We start from the raw sequence: 20,465 nt of genomic DNA on the forward strand, positions 1-20,465 counted from the left end.
TGAATTGATTAAAATAATACTTAACAAATTACTGGGAACCTTGAATGCTGAAACATAGAGGTATAATTAACATATCAAAGAATCCTATTGCTCCACAATTTATAGAATTTTTTAAAAAGAGATTTTTTTTCTTCTTTTATGTTTTCCTTTTCCCTTATAACAAAATTTTACCAATATTTTCAAACCATTATTATCTCAGATATGTTTTAAGAAGTATTTTGGTATTTGTAATTATTTCTACAAAGAGTTATTGCTTTGTTTATATACAATTTTAAAACTTTTAGCTCTTTTTCGTGGCGCCTTGGAGGCGGTCGGCCACTTCAGAATGAAGCTGAACATCTCCTTCCCGGCCACTGGCTGCCAGAAACTCATTGAAGTGGACGATGAACGAAAACCTCGTACCTTTTATGAGAAGCGTATGGCCACAGAAGTTGCTGCTGACGCTCTGGGTGAAGAATGGAAGGGTTATGTGGTCCGAATCAGTGGTGGGAACGACAAACAGGGTTTCCCCATGAAGCAGGGTGTCTTGACCCATGGCCGAGTCCGCCTGCTACTGAGTAAGGCGCATTCCTGTTACAGACCAAGGAGGACTGGAGAAAGAAAGCACAAATCTGTACGTGGTTGCATTGTGGATGCCAATCTGAGCGTTCTCAATTTGGTCATTGTAAAAAAAGGGGAGAAGGATATTCCTGGACTCACTGATACTACTGTGCCTCGTCGCCTGGGGCCCAAAAGAGCTAGCAGAATCCGCAAACTTTTCAATCTCTCTAAAGAAGATGATGTCCGCCAGTATGTTGTGAGAAAGCCCCTAAATAAAGAAGGTAAGAAACCTAGGACCAAAGCACCCAAGATTCAGCGTCTTGTTACCCCACGAGTTCTGCAACACAAACGTCGGCGAATTGCTCTGAAGAAACAGCGTACTAAGAAAAACAAGGAAGAGGCTGCAGAATATGCTAAACTTTTGGCCAAGAGAATGAAGGAGGCCAAAGAAAAACGCCAGGAACAGATTGCCAAGAGACGGAGGCTGTCCTCTCTGAGAGCTTCTACTTCTAAGTCTGAGTCCAGTCAAAAATGAGATGTTCTAAGAGTAACAAATAAATAAGATCAGACATCAAAAAAAAAAAAAACTTTTAAACTGATTTTCACATTGCTTTAGTAAAGAAAAATAGACTTAAAATGCCAACAGACAAGGTCTGTTAGTCCCATATTCACATACATAGTCCTCCTTTCCAAGTGTAGCTATGTTAAATGAGAAAGAGAAAAAAAATCTTGAACCATTTATAGAATATGTGTTCATATCTATAAAATCAATTTGATTTTCTCCTTTTCATATAGCATCTAACCTTGTAAGTAAAATGTAATTTTATAGGTCAGTTACAAAATAAAATGATTTTTCTTATCTATAATGTTATACATCAGTTACAATATAAAATCATTCTTACATCTTGAAACTAAACCTGTGGATTTTCAAGAGTTGTATATAGATGACGCTTCCAGAAGCACATTTATGACTTTGACTATGTGAGCAACGTACTCTAACTAAATGAAGACTCAAGCACATTTCTTAAATAGGCAAGTTTACTCTGATTTCTGAAAGTCTCATGCCATGCATGTGCTTCACCCCATTCCATCACCAAATTTTGTCGAGTTTCTACCGACAATGGATGCCCCTTACTTATACTTGTTCTCTAGTGCTTTTCCTACCTAAAGTGCCACTAAGTTCCTAGCTACTCCCATACTTTTACCCTCCTTAGTTTCACAGTCCATACAGGTTATTATGTTTATCAGCTCTCATCCAAAGAGATGGAACCTTTCCTCTCTCTCCAGGGGTCTACAAATCATGACCTGTGTAACAAATCAAGCTGGTTGTCTGGTTGGTAAGTAAACAGCCACAACCATTCTTTTAAATATAATCAATGGCAGTTTTGGTTCTAAAAATATCATGATAGAGCCCATTCCACCCCCCCAAAACAATTTACCATTTATTCTTCTACAGAAAAGTTTTGCTGAGCTGCCTCTGATATAGGTAGACATGCCCCATATTCAATGTAGATAATATTTAAAATTGTAACACCAATCAGAAATTGTTTCTTGGTCAGGTCTTTCCTATTTCAAATTTGCTGAAATCAGAGCAAAATCATGGGTAAGCTATAGTATATGGTAAACAATGTGCTTTATAACTAGTGTTTTTTCTCTCTTGAGGGGGAGATTCATTTACATTAATAAATAATCCAAGAAATAGCACTGACTTTCAAATTTACAAACTCATAACTCAAAATGCATTTAAATACACTTAAAATATTAAAAGCTCTAGGAATATTCATATTATCACAGACCATATTCCATTGTAAAGAGTAAAATATAGAAAATTCTACTTTTCCAAAGAAGATAGTGTCTTAAATAAAAATAATGAGGTATATTTAATAATGATATATAAAAACTAATGCTATTTTATAACACTTTGTCCTGTTTCTTTATCTAAGAGATGGAAATCTTCTTAAAAGTTGTTAACATTAGCATACTCTTATTCAGCAATGACCTAAGATCATTTGATAATAACACCTAACACATTGAATATTTAGAATGCATCATATATTTGCCATTAGTTAGGTAAAAACAGTTGACTTTCAGGAATTTTTTATGGCTTACACTAATAATTATTTCAATTAATGAGCCATTTAACATCTGTAACTTTCAGTCCCCTCAACTATCCTGTGGGGAAAATTACCCCTATGTTCACTACTTCACAGATATATGAAAATGCAGAGGAAACTTCAAAGTAAAGCACATGCCTCGTGTACACAGAGTAGATGGACTGAGAGGCAGGAGAAGGATTTGAGCAAGAGGAGAAGCAGTACTAAAGAAAAGAGGATGGCCTTGAGAGGTCAGTAGAATCCCACTGAGGAAAATGCAAGCGGAAATTGAAAAAGTGGTATTCGTATAACAGTCAATTTATTTAAGATCTAGAGAGCACAAGGCTTGAACTCTTCTTTGAGTTCAATATGAAAGGGAGTATTTCAAAGAAATGTGTTTAGTAGTATGAAAGGTTTCTCCCTCCACTTCAACAGAGCTGCTTTAGAGCAGTAAAGAAGTGGCTGAGTAGCATTTCAGGGGGAATAAACAGCAGAACCCCCTGAAAGTGGCATTAGCAGTCACAATATTGAAGTCTTGAGGATGACATCATTAAAACACAGGAACAGGAAAGAAATATTGCATCTGGCACACAAAGTTCAAATAGAAAAGTTGTGGAATAGGAGTTCTCTCCATAAAAAGAAGAGAAAGGCCAGAAAGCACAAGGATCAAAATGAGGAAATGTATTTGAATTAGATCTCCAACGGATCCGACAGTCAGAAGTCACTTTAGGCTTGCATAAGTAAAAAAGGTAAAAGAAGGTATTTATCATGTATACATGATTAATATATCATGGTGTCTCCTGGAATTCAAGGGGAAAAAAATCAAATGTAACCATAACCTGGTAAAACAAATACATACAAAGTTACCTTAAGAAGAAAGTAGGATATAAAAATTAAACTTCAAGCAGACAAAAACCACCCAAAAACAAAATAATAAAACAGAAGAAAACTGTCACAGGACTCTCCCACATGAATTAAGGTAACTATAGAAAGCATTTGTGATTATAAACCAAACATTTAAATATTGAAAATAGAAACAAACAAACAATAAGAAGATTAGAAACAGAAGCTAAACAAATGTTGAGGACACTGAAGGAAAAGATATTATCAACTCAGAATTTATGACGAAACTACAAAGTTGTCAAGAATAGTACAGCTGGATGTAAAAAAGAATAAAGCCAACACCATGAAAATGAAACAAAGAATGTGATAAAACGAGTCAGTGAAAAGCACAAAGAAAATTTCCCAACCCCCAAAAGGAGCAGATTTAAAACTAAATTCCACAGAGAAAGATAAATATCATATGATATCATTTATATGTGGAATCTAAAAAATGACACAAATGAACTTATTTACAAAGGAGAAAAAGACACACAGATTTAGGAAACAAATTTATAGTTACCAAAGGGGAAAGGTGGGGGAGAGAGATAAATTAGAAGTTTGGGATTAACGTATACACACTATTATATATAAAATAGATAATCAACAAGGACCCACTGAAGTGGAAATCTACTCAATATTCTTTGATAACCTATATGGGGAAAGAATCTGAAAAAGACTAGATGTATGTATATGTATAACTAAATCACTTTGTGGTACACCTGAAACTAACACAACATTATAAATCAATTATACTCCAATATAAAAAAAAATCTTAAAAACTAAATTCCAGAAAATTTTCAGGATAAAAAAGATGCTCTGGATATGCATATTAAAATGGTGTACTATATTCCTGGTCAAACGGATCCAAAATAGTTTATACCGAGGCATAACTCCACTGGTTATAGAAAAAAAATTATAAATGAACAGTAACATGAGAAAATAATGTATATACAGGAGGTCCTCTAAAGGAGTTAACTAAAGGATACATTTTATTCAATGAAGAATAGATTGGAAAAACTTGAACAAAAGAATAACTGTAAATGCATGTAAAGCACTGGGTAAATACAAATCCATGATTTCATAGTGATATTATAAAAACATGATGGGGGAAGAAGAAGAGGAGGAAAGGAGGTAGAGGAAGAAAACAAAAACCAGATTTGCCACCACTAGAGGTGACTATTTTTCTAACCATTTAACAGAAGAATGGATAATTAATGGAAAAGAATTAAGCATTTACTGTGCCTTTTTTGGAAGAACTTTGTTTTATCCCTAGTTAATGAGAGAAAATACTTCTCAGAAGAATGCCAACTAACATATTAGAAGGAATGATAGAATTAGACAAATCACCATTTTGTAACCAGTGATCAAGTAAATGATTCAAGTGAGAGTCACTAACGGATATCACATCTATTAACTTTTGGAGTAGGACAACTATAAGGTGACAAAATAAAACAGCACAGGCTACTTGCTAATATCTATTGGAAAACTTATCTTTAAAATGGACACGTCTCATAATACTTTCTTAAGCAAGTAATGAAAATTAACATCACTAAGAGTGGGACAATGTAATATTATGTGCCCATTAATGAGATGAATTATGAAGTGTGCATATGATTTATGAAATAGCCTTTCCCAAAAAAGGTTAATCTGAGTCTAATCTAGCTTGTAGACCGATCTTCCAACAATAGAAAACACAGAAAATAAAGGAACATGATAGACAAACATGACAGACAAATAAAAAGTATCCTACAGGAAAAACTGCTTGGTTGTCTTGTGAAAATGTCATGGAAAAATTAAGTGAAGATATTGCTTTAAAACAGGAGACTAAAGATAAGACATAAAATTTTGTTGATTCTGTTCCTGATATGTATTAGTTCAGGCCAAGAATTGAGCAATGAATGATATTTGCAGACAATGAGTATAAAAAGGCTGGGATGGCCATGGTAGTCTGTTTTTCTTTGATATTTGTTGTTTACTTCTTTTGACCCAAATTTCACAGTGCATAGTTCCATGACCTTTCTCTTCTTTCATTCTACTTCCTCTGGAAAATGTTCCATTCTTATACTTAATTGATTCCTTGAATATGAATGATTCTCAATTTTTTATTTACATATTTGACTATTCACCAAAACATCATTAAATTCTAATATCATCTCTGTCCGTGACTAACTAGGCAAACTTTGCCCAGTAATTTAATGTGTGTGTGTGTTAGTTCTATTACCTATAGTGTAGGAATAAAAATACCAGAATAATCTATCTCATAAGTCTATTCTAATAAACTAATAAGGGAATATATGAAAGATTATGACAGCTGTAGAATAAAGTACTTAAGATAATTTACTCAGTGGTCCTTTAGGCATATAGATTTATAAATTTCCCTCATTGAGGAAGATACTATTTCACAAAGGTGCCAATAAGCAAACTACCTCTACAGAGGGCCAATAAACAAAATTAATATTGTTGAACTTGCAACCCATGTTATTTTCTTGAGTTCCACTGTAATTTGTGGTTCCACTTTGAGTAAATATGTGCATAATCAAGGAAGATAAGTAACACCCAGCCTGTTTTTTCCTCTGTAAGTAAATTAAATAATAAAAAATAAATGTCTTTTGGCAACCCGCTATTAGAATGATGTTATTGACAATGGCAAAATAGCTTCAGAAAAATAAATGTACAATTGAACCTTGTACCTGCAGTAGAAATAAATACAAGAGTGAATGCTTTTTTAAAACCTTTGCTCCTTTACAGTAATTTCAGTTATCATAAAATTAAAAAGGTATATGGAGCCAATTTTCCTGGGTATGAACATAAAAGATGGCTATATCTATGAGGCTATATACCTACAGGCTGGTGCATTTGAGAATAACAGACCACAGAGCATCCTACAAAACAAAGGTACATACATTTCAGGCTAGTCACCTGGAATATAAAACAGCCCTGATTCTGATGATATGCTTGAGCTTAAAAAAAATCAACAAAAGAAGAGTAAAAATAACAGAAAATATAATAATGTACCAAAGTTACAGGAAAAAAAAATCAAACTGATGTTTGTCCATGAAAAATGCATGCTTGAACATCTGAGAGAGATCTGGACTTGAAAAATTAAATTCCAGAACAAATACTTCTGAATGTGCATTTTTACCCTCAGATGACAACTCTAATTTTATGTCACAAACCTAGGGAAGGGAGGTTGTAAACACCACCTTTTTTTCACCCTATAGTGATTACCATGTAATTTATGAAATAGATTCTCTGAATTTTGTGGTAAATTGTGGCTCCCAGTACTCAGTAAATCTAACTAGTGATTTTCAGTGGAGATCCTGGCTTATTTGGCCTCAGATAATGTCTGAGGAATCTAGTATTTTAAGGATGTTCTCAGAATTTTTTTTTAGCCTTGATATTTCTGACATCACTTCCTTCCTTGGCTGCCACCCTAATTCTAACCTCTATTTCCAATGGTTTTAGGTTAGAGAAGCAAATCTTACTGGAAAGTTCCAGGGGCAAGAAAGGGTTAGAATATCAATATAATCATCTTGGCACTGAGCAGGAAAGAAGAAAGGAATGCCATTGACCCAAGATGTTTGTGCTGGCTAGGGCAGAAGTAGAAAGTGATTATGGGATTTCGATGCTATTCATTTTCTCATCTGGGATTTGTTATTTTGGCAAGCCATACGGGACTGAAGTGTAAGTCATTAGTAAAATACATATATACTAATCCAGATACAAAATAGTGTTTTCCTGAGCATTTTAACTGAAATAGACTGGGTTGAATCCCTTATCCCATATTCTCACTAAAATTCCTGCATATTATTCCAATATTACCTTTAAATGGACATTTTTGCTCTGAGTTTCTAGATCTCCCTAACATTTTACCTCCCACAATATTTTCTTTCTTTTATTCTGTGGCAACTCTTTGTGGAAAATAACCAATATTCATCGTTTTTCCCAAAAACAATTCATACATGGAATTTGACTCAACACTTTCAGGTAAAGGACTTGATTATTATGCAACACAAGAAACAATATAAAAGTGAATATTAAGCAACACTGTATTTTAAAATCCTTCAGCTGCCAGTTAAGGTCACCACCAGCCACTTCTCTGCAGGATCCCAATCTATTTGGGCTGCTAGAATTTCCCTTTCCAATTTAATACTCTTCTAATTCTCCTATACAGATGAGTTTATCTTTTCATACTGCACTTTTTTGGATGTGATCCTTCATTAATGTGTGTGTAAGATGACGTGTCAGCAATGCGAGCTCTAAATGTTTAGTAACACAAAAGAACAGGAAGAAAAACTTAGAATGTCAGTGAATCTTTGAGCCTTAGGCCCCCAAAACACTTAGAAAATATTAGTGACTTTATTTTTTTTCTTCCACTTTGCTTTTATGAGAACACTTTTGCAGATGGAAATGATATTGGTCCAGAAAAATATGACAGGTTTTTCAGTGGTCCCCATGATACCACATACTCATTACTAAACTACATATTCCAAAGATTTTAGAAAGGATGTGGCCTCACTGTGTCCACATGAAGATCTAGAAACAAAGAGGGCCTGGTCCCTTTCTAATCCATCACACTGCAGATACACAAAAGTGTATAAAATGCTTTGAAACATGTAGAAGACAAAATCATGATAATAATATCATTGATAGGATTTGCAAGGGAATTTGGAAAGTAAGAGCATTTCCTCCGGGCTTAAAATTACATTATCTTTCTGTTGAGATCAAGTTCTGAAAGGAATTAAAGCCTTTAATTCCCATTCCCTTTAACCACAAGGTGAGAAAAGTTTTAACAACTTTGGAGACCACTAGGAAGGCACTAATGAATGATAATTTATTCCCAGTAGTCAGAAAGAGCAGCCAACTCTGAGACAATGTGTTATAATTTTTGTAGCTTTTGCAAACACATAGGAAAGGTGTTAATTTGTAGATTAGGAATATTTGAAGTAACATATCAGCTATATTTGATAAAGTCAAGTTGGGCTAGAGGTCTAGCCAACACATATGAAATGTGTACAAATAAATCTCAACATGTTCACTGACCCATTAGTGAACAAGGAATCACTTTACTGTATTTTTGAACAAAATATTATACATTATAATTATTATAAGAAAGAAAATATCAGCATGCATCTCATACACTATGGTTTTGTGAAATTTTGCTTCATTTATACACACTTGTACATTGTTTTGCTGTGTCTTTTGTAAAGCCACACAAATGTTGCTCCCTAACACAACCGCATTTCAATTTAAAAAGTTTTCTTACCAGGGAGTCCTAATTAAAAACAACTTTTCCTGTGAATCTACAGTAAAATAAACTAATTAACATGATTTCACACAACTTAAATCTTTTTTTCATTGAATTATAGTTGATTTACAATATTATATTTGTTTCAGGTATACAAAATAGTGATTCAATATTATATATAGTACTCCATCTAAAGTTATTACATAATAATGGTTATAATTCCTTGTGCTGTATAATACATCCTTGTTGCTTATCTATTTTATACAGAGTGATTTGGATCTCTTAACCCTATACCCCTATTTTGCCTCACTCTCCTTCCCTCTTCTCCCTGGTATCCACTCGTTTGTTTTCTGTATCTGAGAGTCTATTTCTGTTTTGTTATATACATTCAATAGTTTTATTTTTTAGATTCCACATATAAGTGATATCATACAGTATTTGTCTTTCTCTGACTGATTTATTTCACTAAGCATAATACTCTTCAGGTCCATCCACAATGTTGCAAATTGCAGAATTTCATTCTTCTTTATGGCTGAATAATATTCTATTGTATATATATACCACATCTTCTTAATCCATTCATCTGTTGATGGATACTTGGGTTGCTTCCATATTTTGGCTATTATAAATAATGCTGCTACGAACATTGGGGTGTATGTATGTTTTCAAATTAGGGTTTTCATTTTTAAGGACACATACCTAGGAGTGGAATTGCTGGATCATATGGTAATTCTATTTTCAGTTTTTTTGAGAAACCTCCATACTGTTTTCCATAGTGGCTACACCAATTTATATTCCCACCAACAGTGTACTAGAGTTCCCTTTTCTTCACATCCTGGCCAACACTGTTCTTTGTAGACTTTTTAATTAATAGCCATTCTGACAAGGCTGAAATAATATCTTACATGATTTTGATTTGCATGTCCTTGATAATTAGTGATGTTGAGCATCTCTTCATGTGCCTGTTGGCCATGTGTATGTCTTCTTTGGAAAAATATCTACTCAGTTCTTCTGCCCACTTTTTAATTGGGTTGTTTTTTTGATATTGAGTTGTATGAACTGTTTTTATATGTTGGATATTAACCCCTTATTGGTCATATAATTTGCAAATATTTTCTCCCATTCCATATGTTGTCTTTTCATTTTGTTGATAATTTCCTTTGCTGTGAAAAGCTTTTAAATTTAATTAGGTCCTATTTATTTTTGCTTTTATTCCTTTTGCCTTAGGAGACAGATCCAAAAATAATTGGTATAAATTAAAAATGATAGAATTTGTAATACAATAGTATTCCATTATTAAAATTATAATTGTGAATTCTTTGCAGCCACATGGAAAAATGTTGTGATTAATAAACTGAGTAAAAAAGTACAGAATATGAAAATAAATTTATGATGCTATGCTAAAATATGTTTGCACATGAATAAGAATTTGAAAAAAATGTAGAAAAATGAAAAAGACTGATAAGGTGAATAGATGGTGAACAATTCTTTATAGACAAATACATTTTAGATAAGGAGTTGCTATAAAAAAAAGACTGTTTTTACATCAAATATATATTTTAAAGCTGGGTTTAACTGGGTCATATTTTCAGATATAAGAAATCAGTTTTCCCTCCTTAAAATCTCTCTCAAATGCTTTGTTTATGTATGAAATTAAATATTAAATTTTTGTCTAAGTTATATGAAGCTATTCACATTTGTAACCCAAGGGTGTTTTAATCTGCATATATGCTTGTGACATAAGCAACACTCAGGTAATTTGTTACTATTTTGTATAGTTAGCTCTTGAAGGCTTTGAAATATCCTTATTTGATGTTCCTATTTCAGTATGCTCAAATTATGTCTACTGACAGCAGTTTCAGAACTGCTTAGTGTAAGAAAACAAGGGTGACTAGCCAAGCTTCACCACTGCTTACATGAACAGACCGCTGAAAGTGACAGAATTAGGACTAATTTAAATGAAATGTGTGTCATGTCTCATGTGAAGGAAGTATAAGCTTTACTGACATCATGACAGTTACAGTTATATCAGGGAGTGACTAGCTTTAGATCACCAAGCTAGATCTCGAAGAGAGAAGCACACTCTATAGTGGAACAAATAGTTCAAACAGGTAAACACACACACACACAAACTATCCTGGCTTGAGGGATATACACACACACACAATACATATATATTTGTAAAAACACACTAAATACCCCTAGTGACTAAACTAATATCTCTAAGAATCCAAAATGAGAATCAGTCCCCAGCAGATGAAGTTATGAGATAAATATTTCACTTTTACACTTACCTTCTAAACCAGAAAGTAAAGCAAATAGACCCAATGATAATATACTAGAGAAATTCCTAAATTTCTCTCTCTCTCTGTCTCACACACATGTAATAAAAGGACAATGGCATAGCCTATGAGATTAAAACGAACCTTTCAAAATAAAATCACACATGCTGATTCAACAATCTTTGGTAAAACTCAGTGAATGCAATCCAGCTAAAGAAGTATTATATAATTCAGCATAGTATATTCAACTAGGAAAACTCCATGGATATTGATACTTTATGTATGCAAAATTTGTAGATATTTTAGTGTGAAATATATATGTATTATATACATATACATACATATATGTGTGTATATATGTATATATAATATATATAAAACTTGAAAATATTTTATACTCAAACAGTGTATAAATAATATTCCCATGTACCCTATTTCTTTTGTAACACTGAAATACCCTGGCCTTCTATTCCTAATAAAATTATTCTTTTGAATGCAGTAATATAAATATATATTCCCATCAAAATTCTTCAGAGTTGTAAAAGGTTGAATAAGTTCAGAATTCTGAGCTGCCACCAAAAACATATCCTTTAATGTAGTTTTACCTTTACCATGTAATGCACTGTCCTAGAAATACTAAAGTTAATGCTGTACTCAATGCATAAGGAAAGTAAATATGAATTTGAGAGATCTTTTCATGCATATTTATCTGGTTTTCAGGTAAATCCTAATCCTTGTTTTTATAGGGGTTTTAAGGTTTGATAAAATTACCCCTATAGCAAAAATAGAGGTATGCAGTGTCAGAGAACAGCTAAGTGAGACATCAGCTCAAACCTCACAAGGCAAGCAAACCACGCAAGTCCTCAAGTGCAAGTTCTTCCTTTGGATATCCCCTAAAAATGACTAATTTCATCAACAAATATTTTAAGCACCTAATACATGTGGGCATTTTCCTCTGGGCATACAATAGTGAGTTTTTGTGTGAAAATTAGAAATGTCTCCAGTACATTATCATTGGGTCTATTTGCTTCTTGTTCAGAAAATAATTGCAAAAGGGGATATTGTTATTTCATATCTTAATCTTTTGGGAACTGCTTTACATTTGACACTTGATATTTTTAAAGTTATTAATTTACACTAATTAATTTATAGTAATACTAGGAACCCACAGCAGAAAATTCTGGGTTGATAGTAGTGCGAGCTTGCACAAGTTACTTAAACTATCTGTTTCAATTATTTTTATATAACTCCTTCATAGAGATGATGTTAAATAGATACATATCTATATCTGTATAGCAATACATAATAAGCACTTAATAACTCATAGCTATTATTTTCTTAATGTTGTTAGGATTCAGTGGAGTTACAGATGTGTGAACTAGCTATTAAAATAGTGTGTAATAAGTGTTTTATATAAGTCAAACAAAGAGCTATGGTAGCACATAGCAGTGACAGTTAATAGAGGTTAGGTGGATGGAGGGATGAAAAGTTGTGGTGTAAGAGAAGGTTTCCTAACCAAGACATAGAAGCAACCTAAATGTCCATTGACAGATGAATGGATAAAGAAAATGTGGTATATTTACACAATGGAATATTACTCAGCTATAAAAAATGAAGTAATTACATCTACAACAACATGGATAGATCTAGAGATTATCATATTAAGTGAAGTAAGTCAGAGAAAAACAAATATCATGATATCACTTATATGTGGAATCTAAAAAAAATGATATAGATGAATTTATTTGCAAAACAGAAATAGACTCACAGACATAGAAAACAAACTTACAGTTACAAAAGTGGATAGCAGGGGTGGGGGGGGAGAGATAAACTAGGAATTTGGGATTAACATATACACATTACTTATATAAAATAGGTAAACAATAAAGACCTGCTATATAGCATAGGGAGCTATACTTAATATCATGTAATAACCTGTAATAGAAAAGAATCTGAAACACTTTGCTGTACAGTTGAAACTAACAGAACACTATAAATTAACTATACTTCAATTAAAGAAATAAAATGTTCCATTTCTTTCTTTAAAAAAAGAGAAGGCTTCCTAAAATAAGTGACTTAAGAGATAAATATTAAAGATAGCTAGAAGTTAGTAAGGTAAATGGAAAGGGAAAGGAGAAGAGAGGAAGAGGGAGAAGAATTTCCTTTAAAAAGAGGAACAAGAAACAGTATGGCAAAGTCTCTTACTTATTTGAAATATGGTATATAACATATGTAGGAGAATTGATCTGAAAGTTTAGTATGGCTTGGAAAACACTGTGCAGAGCAGATAAATGGAAAATACATACAAAACAATATGGCTCTAACATGAATTACTTTGAGGTTTGTATACCTTGCAATTTAGCACCTTGGGGATCTCCAAATTACTAAAATTGGTTATGTTGTCAGATATAGGGCTTAGAATCCAAGTTTTCTGGAATGACATTGTCTGTAAGTTGAAGTCAGTTGTACATGATAATTCTGTTTCTCCAAAACCATTCCTTCCGTCTCAAACTGCACCTCGGAACTCCTGAAGTGTACAAAAATACCCAGTTCCTTTTAACTGAGCAGTCTGCTAACCCAGTCATTATCTTTTCAAAGTCTGGGAAAACTGTCAGAATTTTACTAAATAACTAATATTGATAGTTGAGGAATTAGAATAAAAGTTCCAGAATACTGGAAATGGCAAATATTATGACTTTAAAAGAAAGAAACCCATATACCAAAGCTAGTCTTAAAATCACTCCCACTATTGGTTCTAGAAATATTTATTTAAGGGATATTAAATGACTGTCCAGAAAAATATTCACTGAGAACTTGCACCGCTTCATTAAGAATAAGTTACTACAGAATGAACTCATTTATTTCTTAAATAGGGTTAAGAGATCTGAAGATGATGTGAGTACAATGGTTCTTATGTATATGATATTCATGATGGTGTATTTATCATAAAGAAATTCTTACAGAATTTCTTTATGATAAATGAAGAATTTTTATCATAAAGAAATGAAATTTCTTTATGATAAAAAATTCTTACAGAAACATGATAACTGTATAGGTATATGTTGGCTAGTGCAAGGACATTTAGCTCAATAATTTTCAGGATGACAACATCTAAAAGTATCTAAAAAATGTACTTCAATCTGTAGAGAAGCCTCTCACGGCATTTACTAAATTTATCTCCTTAGCCTAGTCCTTCTCAACTTTTGTTATCTATGACCTGAATTAAAATTTAGAAAGCATATTAATCATATATGTGAATGTATTTTGATAAAATATTTTTTAAAAACCTAAACACATTAATTGATGAAGTAAGGATCCAATCAAATTTGCTAAGGTAACAATAGGCTGAAACTAATAAAATTAAATGTAATATAGGCCAATGTAAAGTTCCACACTCAGCGCAATAAAACAAGTGCATGACGGAATCCCGGATTAGCAATTGTGCCTGTTAAATAAGAATGTAAATTCAAGTTGGCATTTAAGTAATAGTCACCGAGTTAACTCTGTATTATAATGGATGAAAATCTTGCATGCTAAATGAGTATTTAGAATGAAGGTGAAGATGATTTTAGTATAATAATACTTTTTTAAAAACAACAATAATGCTTGACACTTGCCTAAGTACCATAGTAAAATTAACCTATTTAATCTTCACAACAAATTTATGATGTAATTATTATTATTATTCCCATTTTACAGTGGAGGAAACAGGCACAAAGAGATTAAATAACAGCCCAATGTCACATGCTAATAACTGACAGAACAATTTGACTCCAAAATTATTACTCTTAAGCAGGACACTACATTTTTAAAAGGTAAAAGGAGAATTCAGGAATGATAGGCTATGGTGATAACAATGTTAAATGAGGGATTGATACTTGAAATTGAGATAAAACCTTATAGAAGAAATTACTGAGTACATAACTGACGTTAAACTCTGAATAGGTCTCTTGGGAAAGAGGCTGGACTTGTTTCTAGGGCACCAAGGGAGTACTAGGACACAGAAAGAGGTATATTTTTAACACAAACAAAAACAAAGACTTTATAATGAATAGCTACCTAAGATGGGTTTTGGTTAATGATACATAAAATTGCAGAATTACAGAGTTCAGGGGATGAAGTGTAGATAAATGCATCTTCAATAACAGTGACAATAATTTTGTAGTATATTTAATGTTTGTGAAAATCCATAATTGCTCTCCTTAGCCTCTAAATGTGTGATAATGTGGTCATCCATTATGGATCTGAAACCTTAATACCACCTGGCAATCCATTTCAAAAGGGATATTTATGTGCTCAAAAAGCCAATTAGCATGTTCTAAATGTAATATTTGCATATATCTACATCTGATTTTACTTGATGTACTTTCAATTCAGCTAATGAAGATAAAGAATCCATGCTCTTTTTTTGTTTAAAACAAATTACCAAGCAGAACATTCCATATTCTATTCCACATCTCATCATGAAATATGAGTTAGCCCTAAAGAAAGAAAATTCTTATTTATTCTCTGTATTTTCCTCTCTCTTTCAGTCTTTTGTGTTTTGTAACACATTTAAGCTGCCTATTTAACAGGTAATTTATATAATTTATGCATATTAAAATTCTACTATGACATACTATAAGGGCCTTGAGTTTGCTTTTTCAGAGTAAGGACATAATATATTCCAATAAGTGAAAATCTACTGGATTGCTCATAGAAACAAAGTAAACTCTCTTCAAATATGAAATGAAACATGTACCTCTAATTATAACCCAAATCCAGTTGGGCTTTCTTTGAACATGTTTCTGTCCATCTAGGTTTTAAAAACATAAATAAATAAATTTAATACCTTGAAAAAAAATATATCTACATTATAGGTCTCCTCAATGAAGAACAGAAAGGAAATTTATACAATGTGTCAAATAAAATCTTCAAACAAAACTTCTTTACATATATGTCCTCTTTCCAAACTTTCCTACTCATAGCAGCTGGGGAAATCTCAAATTCCTCCCCTACTGTCACCAATGGAGTCTCTTTCTGGATGTGTCATTCATGAGTTAAATTCCTTGCCACACTATTTCACCTAAACTATGATGTATATATGTCTCTACTCTCACTCACCTTGCCACTACCCCTCTGACTGGCAAATTCGGATGGATAACATTCTCTATCTTTTAAATCTCTATAAAAGGTATTTGCAAGTTACCACGAGGAATTCAGCTATTTTTATGCTCTGAAAATAGCTATAATATTCCTACTAGTTAGAAAGAGACACACAAATCAGTATCTGCCAAAGCAATACACGCTAAAGTTTCTAAGTGATAGAGCTTATTCTAGAACAAACCAGAATACCAAAAGAATTGATAACTAAGAGATATATTAAAAAAGGCTCATTTTTGGAAACCTGTTCTAGCTGTAAGAAATATTTCTTGTGTCAATAAATTCTCCATTCTCCCCACAGAATCATGAGGTATAATATTGCAATTGTTGAAAAGTTTTGGAGTTTGTTTGTAATTGTTTGTTTATACATTTATCCAACTTGCCCAGCCTTTTTGCCACAAATGGTCTCCTTACTTCAATGCTGTTTCAAAAAAGTAAATAAATAAACTCATGGCATAGGTATACAGAGGATATGTTTCAATAAAAAGCCATAAAATCATAATAACCTTGAACATTATTGTACTCCTCATGTGTACAAGATAATTGTTCAAACATTAAAGGCATTGTAGACATAGTCTTAGTGTTAGGGCACTTAAAAAGCAGTGTGGATAGACTGAACAATACATAGAAAATTATAATTAACTAAAGCTTATAAATAGCATAATTCCAAAGCAATACAACTTCAAAAAGAGACAAACTCTATATCATTTGTAAATTGAGCACATCATTGAAACATATATCATTTGAGATAAACCTTAAAGAAGGAATATTATTTAAATAGATGGGAATCAAAGGAAATGTGCTTCAGAAGAGAGAAATGCAATGTATTAGTTACATTCTGATAATGATTGGAAATCAGGGTATCACTTGAAAATATATGAGAAAAATCCCAATGCTTTGGTGAGATCCTAAAAAGACAATAATAAAAATGTGGGGAGAAGTTTCTAAAACTATGGAGGTAAGAAGGAAGAAGAATAGGGGCTTTAACAAAATTCATGAAAAAATCTATTTTCTTAAAATTATTCAGTAATAATCTATGGCTGTCTGCATGAATTTTGCTTATAGCAATTATTTAATTGAGGAATAATTTGTATCTTTGGTCAACCAGCTTAATTTTCCCCTAAAAATTTAAGCATACCAATGATAATATCTAATAGGTATCAATAAATATGTGCTGGATATCGACACATTATCTAAGTCAATCTTCTCCGAATTCCTAGAGCTAGATTTTATTATCCCCATTTTACAGAGAGAGAAATAAAGACTCCAGCAGCTCAAGCTGTAATTTGGCCCCAAATCACAAGACTTCTATGTTGTCAAGTCAAATCACAATAGTCAGTCTGATTTAACAAATCATATTTTGAACAACCAAGCTATGAATTAAGCTCTCCTGACTAGGTGTCCATCAAAAAAAAAATGCAACCAATAGAAGACCTATTTAAATATATGCTAAAACTAATTTAACTATTATAAATATTAACACTTGATTTATATATCAAATCTTGTAAAAATTTGGGACTACTATTATTGCAACTGTTGTTAGGTAGTTCTCACCTTAGAATAATTAGACAAGAATAAAAATACAATCAGGCAGTTCATAGATTGAGCTTATTATTTCTGAACAATATGATGGTTTTGTTCTATTTCAAGGTTGAAATAATTTGAAGACAGTAGTGATGTGAAAAACTTTTCACAAAGAAGAAATTTTGAGAAGATCCTGATATTAAATACTTATTAAAGAATAAACACTGTGCATGGTGACTGTCTCGTGATTTTATAATAAGTGAGGCAGGAGGGAATTAGACTTAGCAAAGCATTTGTCCTGAAAACTAATTCAGTGTTCTTGGAATAAACAGGTGTGAATAAATACAGTAACCTGTGGTCACTCAATAAATTTAGTTTCTATCTCTGAATTCATCTCAATAAAAAAGTCTGACTTTATTGTTAATTTCACTAAATTATAACATCTGCAGTTCATGTTAATGTAATTCTTAGTTATAATGTAATTTGGAAAAAATGCCACTAATGCCGGCTGGTGTTGATCATCTGGACTGATTTCAGGTAGGAAGATGATATTTTGGTTAGATCAAATCCCTCTGGGGGGCGAGTTTGGCTATAAATTATGAAAAGGTGCATCTCCCCCTAAACATCTCTACAACTCCCTACCCTCTCCCCATGCCCTGTATAAAGGGAGAGAAGAAAATTGATTAAAAGTACTCCAAAGTATGCCACGTAAGAAAGTAGCAGAAATGCCATTTGCTCATGGGTTCCTGGAAGCCCAAGTACTGAGCAAGTGGGAAGAAGGTGCCTAAAAAGTGGGAAAAAAAGAGAAATAAGAGAGGAGATTAAAAGTGGAGACTTTGGAACATGCCTAGAATCAGTTGTTATAAAGAGGATTTTACCAACAACACAGTACCTAAACATTAGGTTGAACTATGTAAAATTGCAGATATTCAACTATATTTTGACTTTCCAAACTAGCAATTTTATATGACTTAACCTAATAAATTGATGTTTAATATTAGATTGTTGTCATTACTCCCATGCCTTTAGTAAATTATGGCATCTATATACAATTTGTGAAGCTCAATGACCTTTTAAGGAATTGAAAGGAGGTAAGGGCTTCTGATAAATGGGGATAGAAGCTTGATACATACATATACATATATATATGTTTGTGTGTATACATATACATATTTAATGTGTAGTAGATTTCACACACATATAAATAGTATATTTACACTTTAAAAATAATAGAGTGGGTACTCATTCACTATCTCTCAGCTTAAAAGACAGGAAATGCCTTATTTAAATATTCATTAAAGTTTGACTCTAGATGATGTTAGTTAGGTCTTAGGAGCAACTGATTTAAAATAACAGAAGGCAAAATTCAATCTGTGGTTTGCGGCTACCTATTTTTAAAATACTCTGTGGAATTTCTTCTCCTCAGCTGTTTGACAGGTAGGAAGAAGAGATTTGGAAGAATATCTTTTTGTCCTATGCTCACAGGCGATGCTCTGTATGTTCTTTTTAAAAGAGTGCAACCTTGGACCATGCGTTCCTCTAGCCCTAGCTGTAGAAAAGCATCAAGGGAAAGTGTGAGGGGAGAGGATTTGCTCTCAGGGACTCTCAGGGGTTACAGTGTTGCTTTCTGCCAAGCCAGATAGGTAAACTGGCAAAACCTGAGACAGATAATACTGCACAAGAGCAAAATACAGCCACAAATTCATCAGGCACCCGTTATTGAGAAAATAAACATGAAATATGTTTCTAAACATAGAATTCCAGAGGGAAAACATGAAAGTTAGTATATTATTTATACCTGATTTTGTACTTCTCTTTCTCCATTGAATTTTCTTACTAGACAAAACTCTGAAAATTCAAAATACAACCGAATTTAGGAGTGAGAGCCTGTTTCAATATCACTGTTGGGGTGATAAATTCATAATCATATTAATAAATATAGAATGGGCTAAATGTGTTGAGCAACTATATACAGTAGATAAAGTTTAGGTGCACATGAGTTATCTTAACTGATAACTTGTCTTAATTGTTGTGAAGACAAAAATCATGTGAGAAAGGTACCATGATTATGTTCATTTCATGAGTAAGGAGACTGAAGCTCAAAAAACCTAGGCAAAGTAATATGGATAAGAAGCGATGAAGCTGGGTTTTTATCCTGAGCAGTTGAAATCCAGAGTTTTGCTTATAACTACTGCGTCATAACATCTTATTGAAGTGCCTGAATAATAGACCGCATTTTTCTCATACAGATGTCAAATTCAAGTAGTAAGACTTGCCATCCCTAGAGCTAGAAAGCAACAAGCTGCAATTTCCCTAGAAGTATTTATATCTTAAGGGGGCACATATGTATGTGTGTGTGTGTGTTTACATACATATATATTAGGTATATATGTTATATAATATTCATATGTATGGTTCATTCAATATACACATATGTATGCATGTAAAAGGAGTAAGCAACTAATTGAAAATACTCAAAAAATTTTACCACCCCATCCCAGAAATGTAGAACCTGTTTGAAAATTAGTCATGATAGTATTTTTGTTTTGTTTTCTGCAAAGAGATCTTATCACTTCTTAGTTTTCTGAAGCTACATAAGAATGACCTGGGTTTGTTTACACAGCTATCTTTATTTTGCCTATATAATAATTCATATTTTTCATTATTTTTGAAACATTATTTTCACCATTGTACTAATCACACATTTATGTGTGGCTTTGAAGCTTTTAAGATTATAAAAAGATTCAATGTATG

General features: G+C 32.6%; 1 protein-coding gene across 1 annotated transcript; it reads left to right on the forward strand.

The window, feature by feature from the left end:
* Positions 1-292: 292 nt before the first annotated feature.
* LOC308606816 (small ribosomal subunit protein eS6-like) lies at positions 293-1,121 on the forward strand. Its single transcript, XM_081218207.1, has one exon. The coding sequence runs from the start codon at positions 326-328 to the stop codon at positions 1,073-1,075; it is 750 nt and encodes a 249-aa protein (XP_081074333.1). The 5' UTR covers positions 293-325; the 3' UTR covers positions 1,076-1,121.
* The last annotated feature ends 19,344 nt before the right edge of the window (positions 1,122-20,465 follow it).

This window comes from Mesoplodon bidens, assembly GCF_964165515.1.
Source record: "Mesoplodon bidens genome assembly, chromosome: 1".
Taxonomy (NCBI): domain Eukaryota; kingdom Metazoa; phylum Chordata; class Mammalia; order Artiodactyla; family Ziphiidae; genus Mesoplodon; species Mesoplodon bidens.